At 42.8% G+C, this 27,061-nt stretch overlaps 1 protein-coding gene across 1 annotated transcript in view; it reads right to left on the minus strand.

Moving 5' to 3' along the window:
• LOC122804259 (transmembrane protein 87A-like) overlaps positions 1 to 27,061 on the minus strand; it is a gene marked incomplete in the record, with an annotated part of 1,166,529 nt that overhangs the window by 971,255 nt on the left and 168,213 nt on the right. The window contains 1 exon segment of the mRNA XM_044074023.1: positions 16,557 to 16,607. Coding sequence (XP_043929958.1) covers positions 16,557 to 16,607 — 51 coding nt within the window.

Here is a 27,061-nt window from a genome sequence, read left to right on the forward strand (position 1 = left end):
AGGGAGGGTAAATTGGACTGCAGCAATGTGGATCCTCGAACATCTACATTTATGGTAGGTACAAAACTGTACTATGTTCTTCATTCCACATTGCTGCAGTCCTAACTATTGGGTAGAATCCCAAAGCAGAGGTAAGGGAGGCTGGCAAATCATAAGGAAGCAGGAACTGATAACATGCCTTGCAAAATAGCTGTGGCAAAACCAGCCCTAGACTTAGAGTAGAGAGGAAGGTGATAATGCTTAGAGAAAGTATGCACTGAACTCCAAGTAGCTGCCTCCAAAATATCCTTAGTGGCCACCCCTTAGAAATGCTGTTGAAGTGGCAGTAGCCCTAGTGGAATGAGGCCTAATCCCAGCTGGAATCTCCTTGCCATGATGGGAATAACAAAATGCAATGCAAAACCCAATCCACCTAGAAATAGTTTGTTTTGACACAGGCTTGCCCTGAACCCAAAGCAAAAGAAACAAACAACTGCTGAGACTGCCTAAAATCCTTAGTCCTGCTCAAATAATAACGCAATTGCCTGTGTACATCTAAAGTGTGCAAAATCTTTTCCCCTTTATTTTGGGGATCTGCATAAAAAGTAGGCAAATGAATAGTTTGGTTTAAAGCCACACTAGAAACCACCTTAGGCATAAAGGAAGGATTAGTGCGTAAAGATACCCTATCCTTATGAAAAATCAAAAAGGCTCTACCGCCATAAGGGCCTGCAACTCAGAAACCCTTCTTGCAGAAGTAATGGCCAACAAAAAGCAGTCTTCCATGACAAGTATTTCAATTCAGCAGTAGCCGAGGCTCAAAAGGTTGTAGAGTAAGTTTCTCCAACACAAAATTGAGATCCCAAGCAGGAGTAGGAGCTCTACGTGGGGGTCTTATATTCTTTGCCCCTCTAAGAAATTGCTTGAACAAAGGATGCGAAAACAATGGTGGGTCACAATCATAGTGAGCTGAAATTGCTGCAGCATGAATCTTAATGGAAGAGAAAGACAAACCTTTGTCCAATAACTCAGTAAGATATTGAAGAGCCACACTCAAATTAGGCTCAGAAATCTCCAAATTGTTTGCTGCACTCCAAAATAAAAATCTCTTCCATTTTTCTTGTTACACTTTCCTTTTACTAGGTCTTCTGGCTTCCATAATCACATTTAAAACTTGTTGAGGAAGTTGAGACCTGCTGTCTTTCAAAACAGAATATGCCAGGCTGTTAGATGAAGAGAGTGAAGCTTGACATTGAGCAGGTGACCGTCCCTCTGAGACAACAGGTGTGGAATCAAGGGTAAAGGCCATGGAGGCTTCCTTACCAGACTCCTCAGTAATGGGTACCAGTGCTGCCGAGGCCAATCTGGAGCTATTAAAATCATCCTTGGCTTGTCTTGTCTGACCTTTAGAAGCACCTTTGGGAGAAGAGGCAGAGGTGGAAAAGCATACACATGAAGATTTTTCCAACTGAAAGAAAGAGCATCCACTTTCCAAGCTGTGAGATGAAACCTCTTTGTGCAAAACTTTGACAGCTGGTGGTTTAGTGGAGAAGCGAACAGATCTATGTCTGGAGTTCCCCATGACACTGTCAATTTTTGAAATACATGAAGATCCAGTTTCCACACGTGGGGATCCATGATTTGTCTGCTTAACACATCTGCTAAGGAGTTCTGTGCTCCGCAGAAACCTTGCCTGAAGAGTTAGTTGCAAGCTGAGCGCAGTCTCCCATAAAATCATTGCTTGCCTGCACAATGGGTAAGAATGTGTTCCCCCTTGTTTGTTGATGTACCACATGACAGTTGTGTTGTCTGTTAGAATCAACACCTGCCCTGGAAGAAGTAACTCCTTGAAAGCCATTAATGCAAACTGGACTGCTAACATCTCTTTCATGTTGATATGTAGATGCTGTAGTCTGGCAGGCCACTTGTCTTGTATCCACTTTCCATTTAGATGAGCTCCCAAGCAATGTCTGAGGCATCTGTCGTTAGAATCTGACTCGCCTCTGGCCGGGTCACAGAGAGTCCCTTGTTTAGGTGACATTCCTGAGCCCACCACAAAAATTCCTTTTGAATGCAAGGTATTAGTTGAATGACAGTGTCCAAATCCTGGCAGTGCTGTGTCCATACATTTTTGAGATACCATTGCAGCTTCCTCATATGCAGTTTGGCATTGGGAAGCACCAGAATACAAGATGCCATGAACCCTAAGGCTTGAAGGACTGTCCTTGGTCAGCCCGGACTGAAGAGATAGTTGATGGAAGTAACTGGAAAGATTCTTTTGTTTGTCCGGGGTTAAAAAGGCCATTTGGGCTGCTGTATTCAGTCTCACACCCAGAAAGCACATGTCTTGAGAGGGTACTAGACTGGACTTTATTTCGTTCACAGAATACCCTAGGCATCTTAGCACTGCTATGACATAATCCAAATGCTGTAGAAGGTCTTCCTTTTCTTGAGCTAGAATCAGGCAGTCGTCCAAGTAAGGATAGATTTGAATTCCTTTTAGCCTGAAGTAAGCTATCACTGGAGCCAGAACCTTTGTGAATACTCTGGGCGCAGTGGATAAGCCAAAGGGCAATGCAGAGAACTGATAATGAGAATTTCCAGCTCGAAACGCAGATACTTCCTGCAACTTAGTCTTATAGGCACATGAAGGTAAGCTTCCTTGAGATCTAAAGTTACCATCCAGTGATCTTTGCCCAGCAGAGGTAAAAGCTGTTGTAACGTCAACATTTTGAACTTGGGAATGTCCAGATAAGTGTTGAGGATAGATAAATCCAAAATTGGTCTCCACGTGTTCCCCTTCTTGGTACTAGGAACAGGCGAGAATAAAATCCTAGGCCCCTTTCTGGCACAGGAACTGGCTGAATGGCCCCTATTTGGAGCAACAGAGAAATTTGCTTGTGAGCCTCTTGTCTTTGTAGAGGAGGAATGTCTGGCATGCCTTTGAAAGGAGGCAAGGTATGGAAATAAAACCTGTAACCGTGGTGAATGATATCCAGAACCCATCTGTCTTGGGTAATTAAATCCCAATTTTCTTTGAAAAGAGACAGCCTTCCTCCCAAAGGTGCTGCCAGGCGAGAATGTACTGGCAGCTGAAAAGGCAGGTCATTGGGTCTGCTTACGAAAGGACTGACCCCTGCCCTCACCAGAAGTCTGAGCAGGGGAACTCCTGTCCTAGGCCTAAAAGAACCTTGAGCTCTGCCCCTACCACGTCTAGACCTACCCCTAGACTGGGAATCATAAGCAGGATAAGTCCATCCCTTAGTAGGCCAATTTCTACTAAACTGGAGGCTGCACCTGCAAAAATCCTTAACAGTTTGCATAGACTTAGCCTTGTCCTCCATTTTCTTTAAGACTGCTTCCACAGGCGAACCAAACAACACATCAGACTGCAAAGGAGCATCCAAAATCCTTGTTTTAACATGCTCAGCTAAATTCTGATCTCTCAACCAGGCATGCCTACGAAGAACAGAACCAGTGGCAGCCACCCTCGAGGAGGCCTGCACAGCATCAAAACCACATTGCAAGGAATGTTTATCCACCTGTTCAGACACATGAACTAAATCCTGCAACTCTTTACACTCAATACCTTCTGCCAGAGCATCCACCTTAGATTTCAATTGTGAAAGGAGATAATTCTGATATTTTAACATGTGAAACTGACAATTCAACGCCTCATGGCTAAAGTGGAAGAAGTATACACTTTCTTTCCCCATCTATCCAAAGCCCTTGCCTCTTTATCAGGAGGAACAGGATTTTTAACAACAGAGGCCTTCACACCTTTAGGCCCCTGAGAGACAGTTTCCGGGTCTGCCCTAGGACTCTTAAAAAGATACTTATGAGCTTCAGGCACCCTATAGTACCTATCCGGTTTAACTGGGGCAGGAGGCAAAGAATCAGGATTCAGGGAAGCCTCTGCAAAAACATCCTCCACCACATTCAGAACAGGAGGTATAGCTAAAGGCCTATGCTGGGGTAAAAACAAGAATTCCCTAAGCCTCTTCCTGGAATCAGAGAAATCTTGACTTTCCCATTTAAAATGCTCCCTCATGGAATGCAGAGTCTCTGAAAATGAAAAATCCTCAGGAGGAGAGGCTGAAGGAGTAGAATCATCCACATCAGAATCAGAATAAGGAGGATACTCCTGCAAGTCTTCAGCCGAAGACTCAGAAGCCTCCGAACATTGCTCAAAACTCTCAAACTCAGGTTCCACCCTAGGCCTCTTATCAGGAGGGGGCATAGAACCTCTAATCGTAGTAATCAAATCCTCTGCCATTTTAAGCATATGTTTCTTAGGCAAAGACCCTGAAGCACTAGGAGAAACCCCCACTGAAGCTGAACTTGGCCTGCCTCTCAAAGAAGCCTTGGAAACAGAAGGGAGGCTCTAACCACCTTAGGAAGAGAGGGAAGAACAGCCACCTGAGAAGCCCCTCAGCCTGGCCTACTTCCTCGAGGATACATCCTGTAACAGTAAAGTCTCTCCTGAGACTCCAAAGAAACACCTGGCAAAACCTCCGGCTCCACTGAGCCTTCTAAAGATCCGGCGCCTGGGACTGTCGGTTCTTCCACTCTAGGCTTTGCTGCTTTGTCCTTGCGCTTTTGGCGAAGCGGGCCGGAGCATCCGGCGGCATTTTATAATTACAACGCTTCCCAAAACTAACCTGGCACAGTCTAACCTTCTCTTAATAGTGCGTTTGTTAAATCTAGCACAAGAGCGGCATCCAACAACGTCGTGCTCAGGCCCTAAACAAGGTATACAGAAAGTATGGTAATCCCTATGAGGTATCTGTTTCCCACAAGAAATACAGTTATTCACTTTTTCTGACATCCGGTTAAATACTGAGGCAAGAAAAAACTAAATATTCCCCAACGAGGTACTTAGCCAACTTTGATTCGGTCTGAAACTCTGACTTCAGAAACTTTCAGAACGCCAACCTGCACTCGCAAAATTGCTTCTGCATCGGACCATGCGGCAAAAAAGACTGAGGATATGACGTCGGTCATGCGCATTAGTACCCTGACGTACTGACGTCAGTCTAATGCGCCCTGACCGACGTCAGCCATATACTTTGGTATTCGGGCCGACTGGACAGCGGACTTCCCAATAGTTAGGACTGCAGCAATGTGGAATGAAGAACATTTACAGGAAATCAATCACATGAGGCTAGAAAGGATTGGGAAGACAGCCTGGATAAGCAATTCACAAAGAAACAATGGGAGGTATATGTATGGCTCCCAAATAGGCAGCAAAGTCTAGAAAACTTAAGTTCTTTGCTTGGTAGTGTTTGCAAAGGTACTTTCTTACCAAAATTAGACTCCAAAGAATTTGTCTTCAGGTAGACTGCAAATGTTGGAGGTGTGATGGGGAAGATGTAAATGGGAAACATTTTTGGGAGTGTAATGAAATGACTAAAAATTCCCTGCATACTACTCCATCAGAAATACTGGATGAGCAAATTGGTGGAAGTAGAAAATTATTTTTTGAGCTGTGATACAGAATCAGAATTGACTAGACGTAGGATGGCCTTGCAGAGTTCATTTCAGGTGTCTGCCAAAAAAGTAGTCATTAGAAAATTTAAATCAGAGATTAAACCAACCATACTAGAGGCAGTGAATATAGTAACAGATAAAAGAACTTTAAGTGGGATCTTGAGAAAATGGTTAGAGCAAATTATGTAGAATAAATGGGAGTTGTAGGAACAATACACGCAGAAAAATATTTTGGAGGAGAAATGAGGTTTAAGGGAAGGCAGGAATTGAATGAGCTATGTAATGTTTATCCAACAATGACTGTATAGAAGATTATATGTGAAGTATAAGGTTTGCAACTGAAAATATGTTAATATGGGTTGTTTTCATTTATATAAATGCATGATTACGGTGTCATAAATCATAATTCAAAAAATATGTTTTTTGTTAAAAATAAATAAATAGAGAGTCACAAACAGAAGCTACTCCATGGGGTAGAGGGGTAAAGCATATGGCACAGGTGCCCCAAGTGCGAACAGAATCTCCGGAGTCTGAAGCAGCTGGCAAAGGAGGATGAGTGTGAGCAAACACTGCTTTACTCACCTATCCTGGGAGGAGGCAGGCAGCTCTGTCTCACCACATAGGTGCACATAACAGGAGCACTAGGTGTTTAATCCATGTAGCTCAAGTCTGTTCAGCCTAAGCTGCTGCTGTGTGCAAAGACGCACTGAGTGGAGAGAAACCCTTGAAGGCTTGAAGGGCAGCTACAGGAGACACAGAAGAGCTACCACAGGGGAAGGGGTGCTCTGCTGGGTGGGGTAGACCAACATGTAGGATCAGCAAATCTGGACTGTTCGCTACCACCAGACTTGTGCCACAAGCAGATGAACTCATGAAGGATCCCCAAAGCAACAACCAATGGACCATTGGGTTCCTGCCTGCCTGGCAGTAACAGTCTAACACAGCCATTGAGAAGATGGGCCAGTGGGCCGATTGGGTGCAGACGATCAGGCTCAGTCCTGAGAAGACCTGAACTCATGGTTCCAAGAAAAAAAATTGCTTAATGACAACTCTCTCAAAAAGAAAGAAAATGTGCAAAGATAACACCGTTAAATCAGAACATCAGTGATGAACCCAGACAGATATTGTCAGTCTAACACTTAACTGTGACACTAAGGACTGAATGCTACATTTATAATGCATTCTTTACATACCTGAGAATAATTTAAACCAATTTAAATGTGTTACGTAATGCACACCTCAATGAATGCCTGTGGGCGTGTGCACACATACTACAGTTTTAATGGTAATATACTAGCCAGATGTAACTGACACATCATGCAGTACACAAGTCTTACAGAATTTCAATATGAATACACACCTCAGTGAAGACAGACCACCTCTACTCAGCATCTCTTTTATGCACTGTGATATTTACCTGATAAACAGGCAAGTGGGCTAGTCATCAGACCCTTTTCAGCATGATCTAGGTTCCCTAAAAGCACACATTTACAATTCATACATTTGATTCAAGAGAATTCATGTCTGTTTAGCACTTGATACAATTACAAAAGATATACAACATGACTGAGGAAATTATATCTTTACAGAAACCCTACCACATAATACTTGCATTCAAGAGTTACTGTTTTGATGAAATTAAATCAATAAAAGGTGTTTTTGTACACTCCAGCAGAATGTTTCAGAGTTAATCAAAGCAAATAACTTTATAATAATACTGTGTGAAGTTATTGAATTGTTCCTTCAACCAAACTATTTTCTATAAGACATTTACATTCATATTCAGCACACAGGTGTGCCTTGATTGTGGACTGAAAACCTAGTATCAGCAGGAAACATTTTCCAGTAGTCCGGCTCTATTTTAAAAGTAGGCCCTCTTTCCTATGTATATACTGAAATAAGGCCTAGTACAGTCAGACTACACTCTCACTGTTTCTTTTCAAATAGATCAATGGCGTTTTGACAGAGTTTTAAGAGATGGGGAATACTGTAGTTTAAATTACTTCAAATATTGCAGCACATAGGTAGCTGCACTAGTCTTAGAAAATGTGTCTTTTGAAGCATCAGGAAATGGGTTCTGGGGTGTGGTAGACACATCCATTTACAACTCTTGTTGACTGAGGTTTGCAGCATTGCTGCTTTAATGAAATACTATTAAAGGCATGTCACATTCCTACACTCTAACTCTGAGAGCAGCATATTTCTTTTGTAAGTGCTCTTCTAGCCTCAGATGAAATATGGTTACAAACTTAACTGTTGGAGTACCCTACCTGCTGCTTCTGCATATTCTTTGTAAGTGACAGTGGGGTCTAGAAGTATACCAAGATATTTTCTGAGAACATCTGGCAGATGCCATTGTTGAAAGTGTGTTTTATTTGTAAGGGATTTGTGGCTGTTTGCTTTGTTTTGGGTGATCCAATTACACAGGGAGAAAAAATGCTTTTGCTGTGCTTCACCTGATGAAAGCATTAAACATGTATCATCTGTATACAAAGCTATGTTTAGAACTAACAGGCGTTTCTTTAGCCAATTCTCCAACAGTGTAAAAAGAAAGTACAGTTGTGTACACTTACCATAAATGTAGATGTTCGACTGTATTCACTGTTGCAGTCATCATACTTGGGTTATCTGCCTGCAGGTAGCCCTCAGTCTAACCGAATACCAGAGACTTAGTATTTCTGCATCAGTTGCTGTTGCTCCAGGTCTGACGTCAGGTTGTCAAGTGTATAAAAACAGGCAGTAGACGCCATTACATTAGTTTTTCTTGCCCCAAATGTCAGGAGCCCTCCAGTAGGGAGCTAAGCTATGGTGGAAAAATCTCCACCAGTAAAAAGTAAATACCAATACCCCTGCAAGGAGTGGGTAGTATGCACAGAGAGGAGAGAGAGTGAGATGGGGGCTGGAGGGAGGGAAACCAGGACTGCAACAGTGAATACACTCAAACATCTACAATGATGCTAAGTGTACACAACTGTACTATGTTCTTCGTGTTTCACTGTTGCACTCATGACACTTGGGTTGATTCCCAAAGCTGTAGAAAGGGTGGAAGGCAGTCAAGAAGTGTTTGGGCTGGCTAAAATGCCCTGTAGGACTGAAGTTGCAAAACCCGCCCTGGATTTGGAAAATATAGGCAGGTGGTAATTCTTGGTGAATGTGTGTACAGAGCTCCAGGTAGCAGCCTCCAGAATGTCCTTGATAGGGACTCCCCTGAGGAATGCTGTAGAGGTAGAAGTTGGCCTAGTGGAATGTGTTCTGATCCCCTGAGGGGTTGGTTTCCCATGGTGTTTTTAGCAGAAATGGATACAGTGTGCTATCCATTTGGAAATGGTCTGTTTTGAAATGGCCTTGCCTTCTGCCCCTGGTGCAAAACTGACTAGTAACTGGTCAGATTTCCTGAAGGGCTTAGTCCTATGCAGGTAGACTCTGAGCTGTCTGTGCACGTCCAAGGAGTGCAGGATTCTTTCCGCTTTATTTTGAGGATTAGGGAAGAAGGTTGGCAAATGAATAGATTGGTTGAGAGCCACACTGAACAACACTTTGGGCATAAAGGAAGGATTAGTCCTGAGGGAGACCCTGTCAGCATGAAAAATAATGAAGGGTTCCACGGCCATAAGTGCTTGTAGCTCAGACACTCTTCTAGCTGAAGTGATGGCCAAGGAGCAATGCTGTTTTCCAAGAGAGGAATTTCAAGTCTGCTGATGCTGCAGGTTCAAAAGGGGACAGTGTGAGCTTTTCCAGTACAAAGTTAAGATCCAAAGCAGGGATGGGTGCTCTCCTTGGTGGCCTTAAGTTGTTTGCCCCTCTCAGGAACTGTTTGATGAGAGGGTGAGAGAATACGGGCTGCTCAGAGTTGTAATGAGCCAAGATGGCAGAGGCATGGATCTTAATGGAGGAAAAGGATAGGCCTCTGTGGAGTAAATCTGCTAAGTAATCCAGGATTACAGGTAGGGAAGGCAGAGATGTGTCCTCTCCTTTACACTGAATCCAGGAGCAATACCTTTTCCACTTATCAGCATAGGACTTCCTTGTACTGGGTCTTCTGGCTTCAAGAATGACGTCCAGTACCTGCTTGCTTAGGCTTGACACTGGGGGAGAATTCAAGGAATAAGCCAGGATGCAAGACTTCAGGTTTGCAGATGCAAGATCTGTACCCCCTGCTAAGTGAGCAGGGTGGGGCTCTGGGGTAGGTGCCAGGGTGGCACCAGTGACAGGCTGCACAGGAGTGGGTACCAGTGCTGGCGTGGCCAGTACGGGGCAATCAAAATTGTCCTTGGACTGTCCTGTCTTATCTTGAGCAATATTCTTGAGAGAAGGGGCAGAGGAGGAAATGTATAGATTGAGAGTTTCCATGCCCTGCTGTTAGGTGTCCTGGTGCAGAATTTGCTGAGCTAGTAATTGCAAGGGGAGGCAAAGAGATCCACCTCTGGTGTCCCTCATTTCTGAATCAGAAGGCTGAAGGTGCTCGGCTCCAATTGCCACTAGTGTGGGTCTAGGAGATTTTCTGCTCAAGTCGTTTGACAGTGAGTTTTGTTTGCCTGGCAGGAATTGAGCTTGCAGATGGACCTGCATGTCCAAGGCCGTGTTTCACAGGGCCATGGCTAACCTGCAGAGTGGGTTCCCCCCTGCTTGTTGATGTACCACATAACTGTGGTGTTGTCTGTTTTTATTAGAAGGGGTCCCGGTAAGAGTAGGGATCTGAAAGCTTAAGAGCATGCTGCACAGCTAGCATCTCTTTTTGGTTTATGTGCAGATGAATTTAACTTGGAATCCAGTAGCCCTGAAATCACTTGTCATCCAGGTGTGTCCTCCAGGCATAATCTGATGCGTCTGTGGTTAGGGTCTGGGCAGCATGGGGTTGAGTAAAGGGTAGTCCCTTGTTGTGGTTGCATGCTGCTGCCCACCAAAGAAAATCTGTCCTTAGACAAGGTATGACATGAATGATGGTTTCCAGGTCCTGAAAATGTTAGCACCAAAGACTTAAGTACCACTGAAGTTTCCTCTTATATCTGGCATCTGGAATTAGTAGGCTGCATGAGGCCAAGAACCCTAGGGCCTGCAGGATTTTCCTTGTGGATAGCTGGGTTCTGTGGCCATTTGACTGAAGTAGTCTGTCAGATAGGCTTGTTTTTCTGGTGTAAGGAATGCCATCTGGGATGCTGTGTCCAAGCTTGCTCCCAGGAATACAATCTTTTGTCTGGGGAATAATTTTGATTTCTTTTCATTGATGGTATACTCCAAGGAGGTTAGAAGGTTTTTTTTACAAATGTCAGGCGCTGCAACAGCATTTCCTGACTATCTGCCTGAATCAGGCAGTCATCCAAGTACGGGTAAAATTGATTTTCTCTGCCTGCAGTAAGCATTTGCTGGAGCCAGGCATTTTGTGAATACTCTGGGAGCAGTGGATAAACCAAAGGGAAGTGCAGAGAACTGATAATGCATAGATCCTGCCCTGAAGCAAAGATACTTCCTGCACAAGCACCTTATAGGGATGTGCAGATAGGCTTCTTTTAAATCCAGGGTACCTAACCAGGCATCTTTGGACAGCATAGGAAGAAGCTGCTGCAGGGTGAGCATTTTGAAGTTTGGTACCACCAAGAAGGTGTTTAGAATGGAAAGATCTAGGATTGGGCGCCAAGTGCCCTCTTTTCTAGGTACCAGGAAAAGTCTGGAATAGAACCCTTGACTCGTCTGTTCCACAGGAACAGGTTGAATTGCACTTATAAAGAGCAGGGATTGAACTTGTTTTTGTGCCTCTACACACTGGTTTGGAGGAAGGTCTGGGAACCCTATTGGGATTGGCAATGAGTGGAAGTAAAATTTGTACCCCTGGGATACAATGTTGAGGACCCATCGGTCTTTAGTAATGGAAGCCCAGTTTTTTGCATGATGGGCAAGTTTTCCTCCTAGGGGCACAAGCAGCTGGGTAGAGGTGGGGAGTGGAGCTGATAAGTTATTGGGAATTCTTCCCGTAAGGTGGTGGCTTACCACTCCCTGTTTTTGAAGTGGAGGCACTCCATTGCTTAGATCTCTGCATACCCTGAGACTGTAGTCTGGGGGGTCTGTTTCCCCTGGGTCTAGTCTGAGATGGCCTAGAGGGGGCTGGAAAAGACCAATGTTTCGAGGCACAATGCCTACTGAATCTAGGAGGCTGTACTTGCAAGAAATCTTTGTCTGCATAGATTTAGCTTTTTCTTCCATCTTTTTAAGAGCCTCTTCTGCTTTGGTGCCAAACAGATTGTCCTTATTCAAAGGAGCGTCTAGTAATTTTGATTTGACATGGTCTGGCAAGGTCTACTCCTTAAGCTAAGCATGCCTTCTCAGTACAGAACCAGCGACTGCTGCCCTGCAAGATGCTTCTAGGGCGTCAAAGCTACACTGCAATGTATGCTTGCTGACTTGGCTTGCAGAATGCATAAGCTCTTGTAATTCTTTATTTTCTGCACAGTCCATAAAGGTAGCTATTTTTTGCTTAATAAGTTCCATAATATGCTGTTGGTACTTCAGCATCTGAAACTGGCAATTCAAAGCCCTAATGGCAAGAGTTGCAGAGGTGTATACTTTCGTACCCAATCAGTCTACAGCTCTGGAATCCCTCTCCAGAGGAGTGAGATTCTTAGCTGTAGTTGCTTTGATACCTTTGGGCCCCTGGGAGATTACCTCTAGGTCAGCAATAGGATTTTTTTAAAAGGAATTTGTGAGAATCAGGAACCCTGTAGCATGTCTGATTTCCTAGAAGCAGGGGGTAAGGTATCAGGAGTTAAACTGGATTCCATAAAGATATCATCCACATCATCCAGGACTGGGGGTATTGCTAACAGCCTATGTTGTGGCAAGTCTAGAAATTCTGAGTCTTTTTGGACTGAGGATAGTCTTGGCATTCCCAGTGCAAATGCTCTCTTAATGTGTGTAAGGTTTCACCAAAAATCCTCTGGAGGAGAAGCAGAGGGAATAGATTCCTCTGCATCTGAATCCTCATAAGCAGATAAAGGCATGTCTTCATAATCAGATACCTCAGAGTCATCAGACTCTTGGTCTGTTAAAGCTGCTGGGGACAGGTCGCTTTTTCTCTTAGCAGGGGAAGGCTGACTTCCCCTAATCAGCATAATCAGGTTTTCTGGCGTTTTAAGCATTTGATGTTGTGGCAAGGAAGCAGGTGCATGAGTTTGGGTAGTCGTTTTTTTAGGCATAGTGCATACTCTTGGCCTTAGAAACTCGGTAGTTTTAGACAGAACTGAAGACGCGAAAGAAGTTGTCTGTTTGTGTCAAATATCAGCGGTGCAAAGAACTTCCTCAGAAGCCAGTGCCTGCTCAGTGGCTCCGGACCCATCCAAGGTAGAGGCATCCGCAGATTGCGTCCAAGAAGAGTCTCGCTGCATACCGGACTCCGAACGGGTCTTGGTAGAGGCCTGCAAATCCACCGAAGTGGGCATCAGGGGCTGCGAAAGCGCCTCACTGAGTACCGGCAAACTGGCGACTAGCTTAACGGAAGCGTCTGCAGCTTTGGACCTGTGAAGTCCTTCTCTGTATTTATCCTTACTTTTTATTTGGTACATCGGTAGTCGGATGGTTTACCAAAGCCATTTCGGAATACAGAGATCGAGAACGAAAGTATTTAGCGACAATAAGGGCCCGATGATGAATAGTGTGGGCGTTAAACAAGGCACAAAACCGACAGCAGGGGACATCGTGGTCTGGGCCTAAACAGGTGACGCAGTAACAATGAAAATCTCGGTGTGGTATTTGCTTTCCACAGGCAAGACAACTGTTAACTTTTTCTGACATCGTTTAGAGCAAGAAAAAAGGATCCCCAATGGAATACATAGCTTTAGAAGACTTCAGGATAACTCAATTCGATAACGAAAACTCAGGTAGTGGCTGACCTTCACTCGTGCGAACTGCTTCAGGCTCCTCGGCAAGAAAAACTGATGTAATGGCGTCGGCTGCCTGTTTTTATACCTGGAGCGACAGCAACCGATGCAAAAATACTAAATCTCTGGCATTCGGGCCGACTGAGGGCTACCTGCAGGCAGATAACTCAAGTGTGATTGACTGCAACAGTGAAAAATGAAAAACATTGGAGCCTTGAAGGACTCTATGTGAGGTACTAAACATATTACAGGAAGGTATCTAACACATAATACAATGTCCTGATTTATATGAAGCCTTGAAGCTGATTAATAATGCCATGGCCAAAGCAACTTTTTTCTCATTTATACAAAAGGTTATAGTCTACAGACACAAAAAAGGTGCATTATATCTAAAATCCTGCCTGTAAATTGTTTACAGTAATATGAATGTTAAGACTATCTGTCAGAATAGTTGCTGCTCTGATGAAATCATCAAAACTATGATCAGAATTTTAATAGATCACATTTGTTTATGTGACTAATTATTTTATCAAATACTTGCAAAGAAAAATTGCTGACGTGTCAGTATATCAGTTTGGGCAAAGACATGATGAATGCACTTTTAAAACTATGAAGTCAGTATTTTTCTTGTAAGGGACAAGATGAAAGTGTAAGCTAGCAGTTTAGAAAAAAAGGGTGCCTGTCATTTACAGAAATATTTTATGGTTTGATGCCTACCTTGCATTTTTTTACTATATGCCTTGAGGTGATATATAGTAAAAATAAGTTCATATTTTCAGTTATATTAGACCTTCATAAAGTCAAACACATAGGTCTTCATGATAATAGAGAATATATGAACTGTGGGCAAACTTCATTAAGCATGTTAATGTGTAACCCATTTTCATAAACAATGCATTTTTATTGACACTACTTTTTGACTATCAGAAAAATGTGATCTCTTGAGTTTCCTTCCTCACCTTTTTCAGTGGTGCAACTTTAAAACAGCAACAGTGGTGACAGAAATCAAAGGAACGTTAATTTAAAAAATGCCTATACTGCAGACCAGCCAGAAATGATGGATACCCTTTTTTCCATTTCTAAGGCAGAACTGGTCAACACTGCAGTGCAATACATCAACACCTACTGAGCCTTCAGATTATGCATTCATTTTGTTCTCTACTGTACTAGCATCACAAAAGGAAAGTATCCCTCTTAGGGTTGCCACCTTCTCAAATGCCCAAAGTGGGACATGTCCTGTAGAAATGTCAGATTTTCCAGGACAAGACATACCTACAGCCGTGCATAGTACAGAACTTTACTTTTTTGAAGAAATAAAAGCTTATTCTAGTAACATTTGAATTGCTTATGCTACTTCACAACATATAGAAGTTTCATATATAAAATAACTGCTTTATGCAACTATTAAAGAAACTTAGGATATAATTTTGTCCTGTAATCTCAGGACATTTGCTATGTCTTGATTTTTCTCGCAGGACACAACTGCCTAAAGAGGGACTGTCCCTCGCAAAGTGGGACAGGTGGTAACCCTAATCCCTCTATGCCATCAGGCCAGCTCTTACAAAAAAAATACTACAAAATCTACAGTGAAACTATCCTGACTGGCAATTAAGCATCATTTGCTTCTACTCTGCACCCCCCCCCCCCCCCACACACACACACCTTTTTTTTTTTTTTTTTTTTTTTTTTAAAACATACCAACATTTGCATACTTCAGTCTAAGTTCTCTTTAATTAAAAACTGTAAGTAGCTCCCTGAAGATTCTGACTTTTCTTATATTTGTATATTAATTATATGATTAGATTAGTCAAGTCACTTTTCAGTAACAGCCTAACAAAGAACAAGAACAGAAAGAGTACTGATCGGCAAAATGAACATACATTAAGCAGGAAAACATCGGAGTACTGCTGAACAGTACTATCAACCACTGTCCCTAAAGCACTCTTTCAGTTACAGGTAGACATTTCACTTTATCTAGCAGACTGCAGAGTTAAATTGAGAGTCGAGCAAATCTTATTTAATGTAGTCTGTAGCCTGTATTGCAGGCTGAATGAAATGTCAGCAATGATGAGCTGTATTCCAATTTAGGTACTATATCCGCTTTGGCCAAGACTGTTCTAGCTGCTGGAGTGAAAAGATGGGAAATTCTGTAACAGTTTCAGTTGGGAGTGAAGTTTACTGAAGATGTTGTCAGAGTAGATATAGAATGTCTAACTCAAAGAATTACAAAATTCAAACAGGCCATGCCCACGGTGTTTCTGATTTATTAAACATTAAGACATTGAAAGTACTTCATAACTCAACCCAAAGTCTTTAGATCAGCAGAGTATAGATGAATATTACTGTTCTACCTCATGAAACATAACTGTCTAGACCTACCAAACTCATTCACATACACCCAATTAATTGCAACCTATAAACTAAAAAATAAACACTCCGACTGAGCAGTTCTTAGCTCACTTCTCCACAACTACCTTCCAAATCAACCACTATGATCAAACAACAAGCTCCCCCACCATCCATGAGCCACAACACAGGTAGCCACTGCCTTTACTTTGAGTGGCAAAAACTTGGCACTCAGTCCCAGTAACAGTCAGATCATCAAATATTCAAACCTTTTCACCAAATATTCAAACATTCAATTGTCTTTAAAGACTTTGCTGCATAAATTAAGGCTATGCTCCTGCTGTACTTCCCTTTTCCCTCCCCCATATCTCTCTTCTCATCTATGACTACACTTCATTCCTCCCTAATATATGGTACTGCAACTGAAGACTGCACTCTGTTCAACTTTCGTCAATTGTAAAATAAACATTTTCTTTCACTTATTTGTAATATAAAACAGGTTTCTCTTGAGTAAATTATCTTTAATCGCAAGACCTCCACTGAAAAATCGCCTTTGACTGGGAAAGTTTGACTTGGCAATCAATAAATAAAAATTAAATTGTTGGCAACTTATTTCAGATTAGCATTTACTGTCTATGCCAGCTTCATAAACAATGCATTTTTTGAAACCTTGTAATGGTTTACTAATGTTCATTGCATTTATAATGTATTCCTAAAACTAACAGAAAACCTTCCCCCTGCACGAAGCAGAAAAAAAGATGACCAGAATTTTTCAAGAATGGTTCCTTCTAATATATTAGCATAAAATTTCTGACTATCGAGCGAGGATATATATAGTTTTATTATCAATACCCAATTTTCTTGTTCACTCACTTGCTTCTCTGCATCGTCTTCCTTTTTAACCGTATCAGCAGTTTCTTCTTTCTGGAAGAATAAAAGAACAAAAGAAATTACAGTTGTGTGAAGTATTCACCAAAATGCTAGACCCATGAAGAGATGCAAAACAATGAATCTCCACACTTGTTACTTCTCCACTGAAGATGCATTGGTCTATCCAATTTTTACACACTTGTTCGCTTCCCTGTGAAAGCCAGTTAGCCTTGCAATGGCACCGCTAATTATGTTTGGTGGCAATCAGACTCCTAACATGACTAGTAATATAAGCAAATAAATTAGTTCATTAAGACAACAAACCTTCTTGGTAAAAAATATTTCTGATAGACAAATTATATAAAATGCATACATTGTAAAAAGAAAGTACAGCTGTGTGCACTTACCATAAACGTAGAAGTTAGACTGTATTCACTGTTGCAGTCATCACCTGTGGGTTATCCCTGCTGTGTGGGTCTACATTATATAGTCGAGGTTTCAAAACTTCGAACCTCACATGAGCGAACTCATATGAGCGAAGTTCGTAACTTCGACTATATAATAACATAAAAACAACAACTTACCTTACCGCTCTGAGCAGGAGGGCAAGCCCCCCTTCACCCCCCATGTGGCGGGCTGCACCCCCACACCCCCCTACTTAAATATACCAACTTCGAGAACGCACATTAGTGCAGAAAGGGAAAATTTCCCATTCTGTGCGTGAAACGCCGTTGACTTTCACCTTCGACCCTTCCGACGTTCGATCATATGATGTCGACCATCTAAGATTCGAACATCGGAACAGTCACTCATATAATGTAGACCCTTGCTGTTGTAGCCCTCGGCCGGCCCAAATAGCAGAGTCAATGTTTTTATGCATCGGTTGCTGTCACTTGCTGCCTGATGTCAGGTCGTCAGGGCTAAAAAGGAAGGCAGCCGACGCCATTACATCAGTTTTTCTTGCCCTAACCAGTCAGAGGCCCAAGTAAATGTGGTAAAGTGGCCCTAGTGGCCAAAAGCCACCGTCAGAAATTTAGGTCTCCCTAAAGAAAGGATATAAAGGGGAAGGAGCATGGGAAACCAGGACTACAACAGTGAATACAATCGAACATCAACATTTATGGTAAGTGTACACAACTGTACTATGTCCTTCGTGTTTCACTGTTGCAGTCATCACCTGTGGGATGATTCCTAAAGCTGAGGTGAGGGGTGGTAGGATTAGTAAGAGACCTAAGAATGGGTCAGCATGCCCTGCAGAGGCAAACCCTGCCCTAGCCTTAGAAAATACAGGTAGGAGGGTAATGCTTGGTAAAGGTATGGACAGAAGTCCGAGTGGCAGCTTCTAGGATGTCCCTGGGTAGGAACCCCTGAGGAATGCTATGGAAGTGGATTCTGCCCCAATGGAATGGGTTCGAATAGACTTGGGGGTGGGTTCCCAAGCAATCTATAGCAGAAATGGATACAGTGCGATATCAGTTTGGAAATGGTTTGTTTGGAAATGGGCTACCCCTTTGCCCCTCGGGAAAAGCGGACAGGTAGTTGGTCTGTTTTCCTGAAGGGTTTAGTACGTTCCAGATAGTATCTGAGGTGAGTGCAGAATTCTTTCCCCCTTGTTTTGAGGATTAGGAAAGAAGGTGGTTAGATGTATGGCCTGGCTGAAAGTTACATTAGATACCACCTTGGGCATAAAGGAGGCATTAGTCCTCAGGAAGACGCTGTCTGCATGGAAGATGATGAAGGGCTCAATGGCCATCAGTGCCTGAAGTTCTGAAACCCTTCTGGTTGAGGTGATAGCTAGCAGAAAAGCAAGGAGAAAAGCAGTCTTCCAGGAGAGGTATCTTAGTTCTGCTGACGCAGCAGGTTCGAAGGGTGGTAAGGTTAGTTTTTCCAAACATAAATCAGGTCCCAGGCTGAAGTGGGTGGCCTTCTGGGAGGTCTGACATTAGAACCCCCTGTGAGAAATTGTTTAATCAAACAATGGGAGAACAGGGGTTGTTCTGTATCAAAATGAGCTGAAATGGCTGAGGCATGGATTTTAATAGAAAAGGCTTTTCTGGGGATAGGAAGGCCATTTAGGATGCTGTGTCCAGCAATGCTCCCAAGAAAATGATCTTCCTAGAGGGTGTTTGCCTTGATTTCTTCTTGTTGATGGTGTACCCTAAGGAGCTTAGGAGGGTTTTGACAAAGAGGAGGTCCTTCAGGAGCTTTTATTTGCAATCTGCCTGAATGAGGCAGTTGTCCAGATAAGGGTAAATCTGTACATTTTTCTGTCTGCAAAAAGCTATGGTCGGGGCTAAGCATTTGGTGAATACCCTGGGAGCAGTAGATAAAGTCAAAAGGTGGCACAGAGAACTGAAAGTGTTGTGAGCCTACTCTGAAGTGAAGGAATTTCCTGTAGGATTCCCTTATGGGGATGTGGAGGTAGGCATCTTTTAGATCTAGGGTAACTAACCAGGCATTTTTGTCCACACAGGCAGCAGCTGCTGCAAAGTTAGCATTTTGAATTTGGGGACCACCAGGAAGGTGTTCAGAATGGATAGATCCAGAATGGGGTGCCAAGTGCCATCTTTTCTGGGAACAAGGAAGAGTCTGAAATAAAAGCCTTTGCCTGTTTGACCTGAGGGGACAGGTTCTACTGCCCCTTGGGATATGAGAGCTTGGACTTGTTTCAATGCCTCTGCCCAATGATGTGGAGGTAAGTCTGGGTACCCTCTTGGAACTGGGAGTTCACTGAAGAAGAATTTGTATCCCTGAAAAATTATCTTTAAGACCCATTAGTCTTTTGTTCCAGAAAGTCAATTTTCTTTGCAGAGAGAGAGCCTTCCCCTTAGTTTTTAGTGAATGAAAAGAGGGCAGAGGGGGGAAAGGGAGTCACAGAGTTTTTGCCACAGAGGGATGGCTTAGAACTCCCTAACTTTGGAGCAAAAGTGGTCCACTGTTTGGTTCTCTGCTGTCCCTGGGATAGGAGTCTGGGTGGTCTGTCCCTGCAGGGCTTACCTTGCCAGGTGCAGGAAAGGACCAGTGTTTTGAGGGACACTACCTGCTGAACCTAGAAGGAAATCTTTTACTGTCTGCATAGATTTTGCTTTGTCTTCCATCTTTTTAAGCACCTCTTCTGCTTTTACTCCAAACAAGCGGTCCTTATCCAAGGGTGTATCAATTTAGATTTAACATTATCAGGGAGAGGTTGTTCCTTCAACCATGCACATCTCCTAATGATAGATCCTGACACTGCTGCCCTGCTTCTAGGATGTCATATCCACAGTGTAATGAGTGTTTGGCCACTTGACAAGTAGAGTGCAGTAAATTTGCTAACTCTTTCAAATTGTCAGTCAGAAAAGATTGAAATCTTTGGTTTTAATAGTTCCAAAGTGTGTTGTTGATATTTTAACACGTGGAACTGCAGTTGAGTGCTCTGACAGCTAAGGTTGCAGAGGTATATACTTTTTTTTACCCCATCTGTCCAGAACACTGGAGTCCTTGTCAGAAGGGATACAATTCTTTGCAGGTCTAGCCTTAGCTCCTTTTGGTCCCTGTGTAATGACTTCCAGGTCTGCAGCAGGATTTCTGTACAGGTATTTGAGAATCCGGTACTCTGTAAACCTATCAGGTTTTCTGGGAGCAGGTGGGATGGCGTCAAGAGTTGAGCTGGATTCATGGAAGACATCATCAACCACCTCTAAAGATTGGAGGCATGGCCAAGGGTCTGTGCTGCGGCAGGTCTAGAAACTCTATTAATCTTTTCTTAGACTGAGGGAAGTCCTGGGATTACCAGTGGAAAATGTTCCCTGAGGGTGTGAAGGGTTTCCCCCAAAGGAAAGATATTCTGGTGGGGAGGCAGAAGGAATGGATTCCTCTGCATCTGAATCCTCATAAATGTCAGAAGTTGCTGTTCCTCTTCAAAATCTGAATAATCAGACTCCTCCGAATCCTATTCTGTCAGTATTTCAGGAGAAAGGTCTCTTCCTTTTAGAAGTTGTGGCCTGACTACCCTTGATAAGGGTGATAAGATCCTCTGCCATTTTAAGCATTTGAGCTTGGGGTGGTGCAGCAGGAGTAAAATGGTGGCTAGAGGTAGTTTTCTTAGGAGTAGCCTTACTTATAGGCCTAACAGTATCCATCGGTTTGAGAAAAACGGTAGTTGGAGGAGAAGACGTCATTTTTTGTCTACATTCGGTAGTGCAAAAACCCTCCTCAGAAGCCGGTACCTGTGTCATGGCTCCCAACGCAACCAAGGCAGAGAGAACCAAAGGCTCAGAAGATGAACAAGATTTCCCAGACTCCAAAAGAGTCTCAGTAGAGGCTTGCGAAGGTATCGAATCAGCCATCAGGGGCCGCAATGACACCTCACTGAATTCCGGAGAACTGACGACCTGCTTAGCAGTAGAGTCATTGGAAGCCTTAGCCTTGTGTGATCTCTCTCTTTCTTTATCTTTATGTTTGTTTGGAATATCTACGGACTGTTAGCTGATGGATGCCATTTCGGAATGCGAAGACGGAAGACAAAAATACCTGGCTACAATAAAAGCTCTATGATGAATGGTTCTCGCGTTAAAAAGGGCACAGAACCGGCAACAGGGGATGTCGTGGTCTGGGCCTAAACAAGTGATGCAGTATGAATAAGTCTCGGTGTGGTATTTCCTTTCCACAGGCGAGACAACTATTAAAACTTTTTCAGACATCGGTTAGTGCAAGAAAAAAGGATCCCCAATGGGGTACGTGGCTTTAGACGTTTTCAGCTGTAATTCAAATTCTGGTAGCGACCAACCGGCACACTTGCGAATTGCTTCTGCTATGGGCTCCACGCCAAGAAAGACTGATCTAATGGTGTTGGCAGCCTTCATTTATAGCACTGATGACCTGACGTCAGGCAGTAAGCGACAGCAGCTGACAGAAAAACACTGACTCTGGAATTCCGGCCGAAGGCAACCACAGCAGGGATAACCCACAGGTGATGACTGCAACAGTGAAACATGAAGATCATCTGTGGTGCAGAGAGATGAAGCTGTGACTGTGACCCAGAAAATCAGTTTCTGATTAGTAGCTCAGATGTGGAGGAGGTCAGGCAGAGGAGGATGGAATTAAGTAGCTGTTGGCTCACTCACCTAGTGAGAGGATGGCACCTCTGTCTTGCTACTTGGGTGACACTTGTAGAAAGTACTAGTGGTGCCATCCACACAGTGCAACACTGGTAAGCACCTGCTGTCAAGTGGCTTAACTGCAGGACATGAAGTTACATGTGGTACATGCATTCACCCTCAGGCAGTACAGCATTAATGGAGTTTTGAGAGCTGCCACAGGCCAACACTCCAAGAGGGACAAAAGGAATGGACAAGAAGCTGAACCACTTCATATGGCCTGAATTTTGCAAGAGGGGAAATGGATAATTTGACTGAGTTTCCTATACAGGAACAAAGGGTAACAGGATTCTCACTAACCAGATAATGTCTGGTTCTCACACCAACATAAAAAATGAGCTGAATGGATGAAGGTCGATAAGCCATCAAGCAGGTCTAGCTGAGGTAGAGGATGGGGGGGTGACTAAGGAGCACAATTTGTATAACATAACAGTGCACTGCCTCCATGAATGAACTACCAGTTTATCCAGACTGAGGAAAGAGGGAATGATGTCACAGTAACCTTTCACTGAATATCTACTGTCATAGTAAAATAAGCAACAGAAGTGTACCATCTAACTTTGGGGATTATCTTAACACCAGATCATTTTGGCAGACATGCTGACACCATGAACTACAAGTTTCTGTATCTGATTTGTTTGGCCTCTTAGCAGCTTGAATTTTTCTGTAAGTAAACTGTTTTGTCCTTTACTTGAAAGAGTATTGTTAAGAGAGAAGCCAAAGCACTTGCAGTTAGCCTTGTGACAGCTTGGCTGTGTTGCTAAAGCTCTTGGATCTGGTTTATCTGGTTTGTACAGATATGGATTTACTGAATGGATTGCAAAACAATTTTTTGGCCATTTTAGCTCAAATACTGACACTGAACAAGAAGTTTTGGTATCTGATTTGTCAGGCGTCTTAACTGCAGCTTGAGCTCTCCATCACCATCCTCTTGTTGTGGTTTTAAAAGCTAGTATTCTCTTGCTTTCACCCATTGTGATAATATGATTACCTAAGTTGCTTTCACCCATTGTGATAATATGATTACCTAAGTTCTTCCCTTTTCTTTAAATATTATTGTTAGTTGTGTAAGTGAAGCACTTTCCCAACCATTAGTTTACATAGATCCAGAACACTAAGTGAGCACTCGGCAAACAAGTATTGCTCTTAAGTTAACCTTCCCTACTACAAATAATTTTCACAGAGCTCCCATCTACAAATAATCATTTTCACAGAGCTCCCATCTGCTTATCATCCTTGCTATAATCTGAGAGGGTCCTAAATAAATCCTTTGCCATCCTTGGCAGATAAAAGATTTACTTTACTGTTCTGCACTTTAACAGTTTTATCTGTTGATTTGTTTTGCACTTTAAATTGTTTTCAAGTACTCTTAATATTTTACTGTTTGACTGCTGAGAACTGAACTTTTGATAAGCTTTACTGACAGTGTTACTGTGTAATTTGCTAATTTGTATTTTTGTTGGCAATGTATTAGAGACCTTATTAGTTGCAGGAATACAAAAATTAACACCCTTATTAGTTTGCATCAAGAAAGCACTCTTAATAGCCTTCTAACCCCAATACACAACCCCCTTGTAGCTCAAAAATGACAAGACTGGACATAACAGATATGCAATTTCCTAACTTCTCTGTAGCCAGCATGGTGGAAATGGGCATCTTAAGACACTTTAGCAAATGTCTTATGTTTTCTGATAACCATTTACTCCTTAAAGAATCAGACAGTATGAGAGATGTAATTACATGATGACACTGGAGGCTAAACTCTCACATAAAAGTCCACATCAGGTTATCGAAACCACGCACAGAACTCCCACCTCACATAGCACACAACAAACACAGATTAATTTATACAAAGTCACTTAAAAGCAATCGCCTCAAACAAAGATTGCCTGGACTGCCCCTCAACGTTATGCCTTAGTAAGCCCAACAACTACCACTACACAAAACTTCACTCTCAGTGGAACCCCAAAGACTAAGCCCCTAAGCCAAGCAAACACACTTCCCAGGACTCTAGTCATACAGGACTCCATTTCAGGATATACTGATGCCCATCAAACCAGGTCAAACAAGGAGAATACAACTTTTATTTGTTTATGTGGAGCCAGGATCTGCCAAATGATGCTTGCACTCATTATGCCACAGTTACTAATATGATCCCATCATAGGCCATGTAGGTGTAAATGACAGATGTGCCACCAGGGACTATATAAAGAGAGAGACATTATAAAGATTTCATACTGTGTCTCAGGACAGTATGAGCCTATCACTGAGCATCACATTACCATCACAAAGGATGATGCCACAACATGAGCAAAAAATGATAGATTTCAACAATTAGCTGTCTTTCTGATGTCATTCTAAGGGGACCCAATATTTGTCAGCTTGGGGGACATGGTTAACAGACTGCTTTGCTTTCCCCAAGGATGATCTGCACCTTTCCCCTCTATGCTTTTGAATACTGGCAAAAAACTTTATCCACCCCATACTGCCTTTTTAGGCAATGCCAAAATGACAAACCCACCAACATAAGCAAAATCAACTCAAATGAACCTCAAGGTGCCACTTTCCAATGTCAGGAGCCTAAATAAAAAGCTACACTCTCACCAAGCACTCCTCACATTTGAGAATACAGACATCTGTGGAGTTAACAAGACATGGTTTAAAGCGGCAGAGAGTACCCTGGTAGTACAGGGTTTCAGTGCCTTCCACACTTTTAGATCAGTAGCTGCACCGAGGGCTAGAGGTGGAGGTATCTCGATGTACATCAATAGCAAGCATGCCTCTTGGGTGGTCAAACAGGATGACATGCTGAAGTTTCTCAAGTTGTAGATCATCATAGACAAAATCCAAGATGCAATTTCCTAGCCAGCTATAGGTCACCCTCCATGTGCCAAGAAGCTCACAGAGCTTATTTGGACCTAGTGAAGACACTTCCCATCCAACATAATACCCTACTCATAGTAGACTTTCATAACATCTCTATAGAATGGGAATCCTACAGGAACAGAGATTCCTGGACTTCTTAAATACAAACACCCATAACTAAATAGTGAATACGCACACTAGAGGTTTCCACACACTGGACCTAGTCCTCACAAATATTAGAGGACACTGCACTCATCCCCATCTCATCCTTCTTGGTAAGGTGTGACATAAAGCTGTCTCCTCTGAAATAAAAGTCAACTCTGTAATCCCATTAAAACCAGTAACAGTTAGGAACTATTCCAAGGCAAATTTCCTTTTATTAAGTGACAGTTTGTCAAACTTCAAAGCCCCTCCAAACACAGAGAACACAGCAGCCTATGCCAAATTACTCTCAAACTCTGTACAACCATATCAATGGCTGCATAGAGGTTGCTGTACCTACTAGAAATAGGCCCAAGACTAGTTCCAGAAACAAATTGCCCTGGTGGCATCCCAAATGAAACAGGATATACAACAAAATGAAAAAAATGGCAAAAATCAGGAAGGGTAATTCCCATAAAGATAAAAACTCTCAAACAAAAAGGCAACTAAGAGGTCCAATTAGGTCAAGCAAAGCCAACTTTGAGGTTAAGATAACCTCCTAGGTGAAGGATAACCTTAAGACCTTCAACTATGCCAGAAACTTCAAGGGCAGCAACAGAGCAATACGCTGAACTGGTGGTTAATGGTGCAACATTCACAGAGCCCAGTGATACAGCAAACTTGTTAGTGGAAAAATTAAGTTCCAACTTTACCATCATCTCATCCACAACCATACTTAAAGAAATACCCTCAACCATAACTCCTGCAACTATAACTAGGAAGCATGTACTGGCTGTGCTTGCTAAAGCCAATAATACAGCCTCAGTGGGCCCTGATAAAGTACAGTTTTGTACCTACCATAAATGTAGATGTCCGATAGGTATACATCTGCAGTCATAACATATGGGTTGTCCTGCCTCAGGCAGCCCTCGGTCGGCCGGATTCCAAAGTCTGGGTCTGGCCTCGGCTGATGTCACACTTCACCCGACGTCATAGCTCCTGGGGTATAAAGGCATCAGCCGACGCCATTTTCCTCAGTGTTTCTTGCCGTGCGGTGCCCGAAGCAGAAGCTGTTTGCAAGTGCCGGTTGGTCAGATACAGAGATTTCAGCTACCGAAGACTTCTAAAAAAGCTAAGTACCCGGTTGGGGACTCTTTCTTGCCTCAGCCGATGTCAGAAAAAGTAAATAATTGTTTAACTTGTGGGAAACAAATACCTCATAAGGATTTCCACTCTTACTGCCTTCCTTGCTTAGGCCCAGACCACGACGTATCAGCTTGTTTAGCCTGTGCCTCCTTCAACAGACGGACACAGACATCGGTCGGAGTTTGCAGAAGAGTTTTTTGGTCCCGCTTTTGCATATAAAATGCCGTCTGAGACTCTGACTACTCATTTAGCTAAAAAACGCAAGGAAAAGGACCGACACTCGCGGCCCACGGTTTCGGCTGAAACCACGGTGAGGCCTACCGCGAGTGTCTCGGTTTCAGCTGAAACAGAGTCCTCTGTTCTTCCTTCGACTAAACACATGCAGCAACTGGAATGTCCTCAAAGGTTCCTTAAAAAAAAAAAAAAGAATACAAGGAGTACACAAAATGTTCTATGCTGATTGTCTCAAAGCCCTGTCTCTTAACTGAGTGTCATATAGATTTCTGAGAGGTGACCTTTGTCGAGCATACAAGGCATCCCTGGACCATGTTTTGATAAGCCTTTTGCACATCTGCAAAACAAACATCAGAACTATTAGATTAAAAGACCTAAATTTTGCTTCCAACATAAATAGGACATGTTGGAGAGACAGATGTGTTTCTCAAAGAATTCCCATACTATGGAACAGGTTCCCCCATCCATGTGAAGCAGAGTTCCTCCCTATACCTATTTAAGTGCAACTTGGACCAATGGATGGGTAATCAGAAATTCACCCCTGGTCTGTCTTCTATGCCTCTGATGGACAGAGGCAGTCAGTAAATCACCCCATATATAAATCTGATTTGTGGGTCACATTTGGGTTGCACAGCTAGGCTTATAAGGGTCCTAATGATCCCTAGTCTAATACATACCTATGAACCCATTAAATATGGACAGAATCCCAAAGAATACTTCAGCAGGTAACTCCTAGGTAGTGGAGTCTTGCTTAATCCCTGCTGCATAGCCATGCAAAATCCAAAGTGGTCTACGAATGCATAAAAAGTACAATAAACTACTGCCTCAGCTGCATACCTTGAGCAAACATATAACTTAAAAAAAAATGCAAATACAATTGCAGATCTTGAAAGAAATAGCCTGAACAAGGCCTTGAAGTTTGCTGTATATTCTAGAACAAACTAATACAATAAACTAGTCAATTTCATTACTTCCGTATTAACA

This window comes from Protopterus annectens, chromosome 6.part0 (assembly GCF_019279795.1).
Source record: "Protopterus annectens isolate FY-2018-M chromosome 6.part0, PAN1.0, whole genome shotgun sequence".
NCBI lineage: Eukaryota > Metazoa > Chordata > Ceratodontiformes > Protopteridae > Protopterus > Protopterus annectens.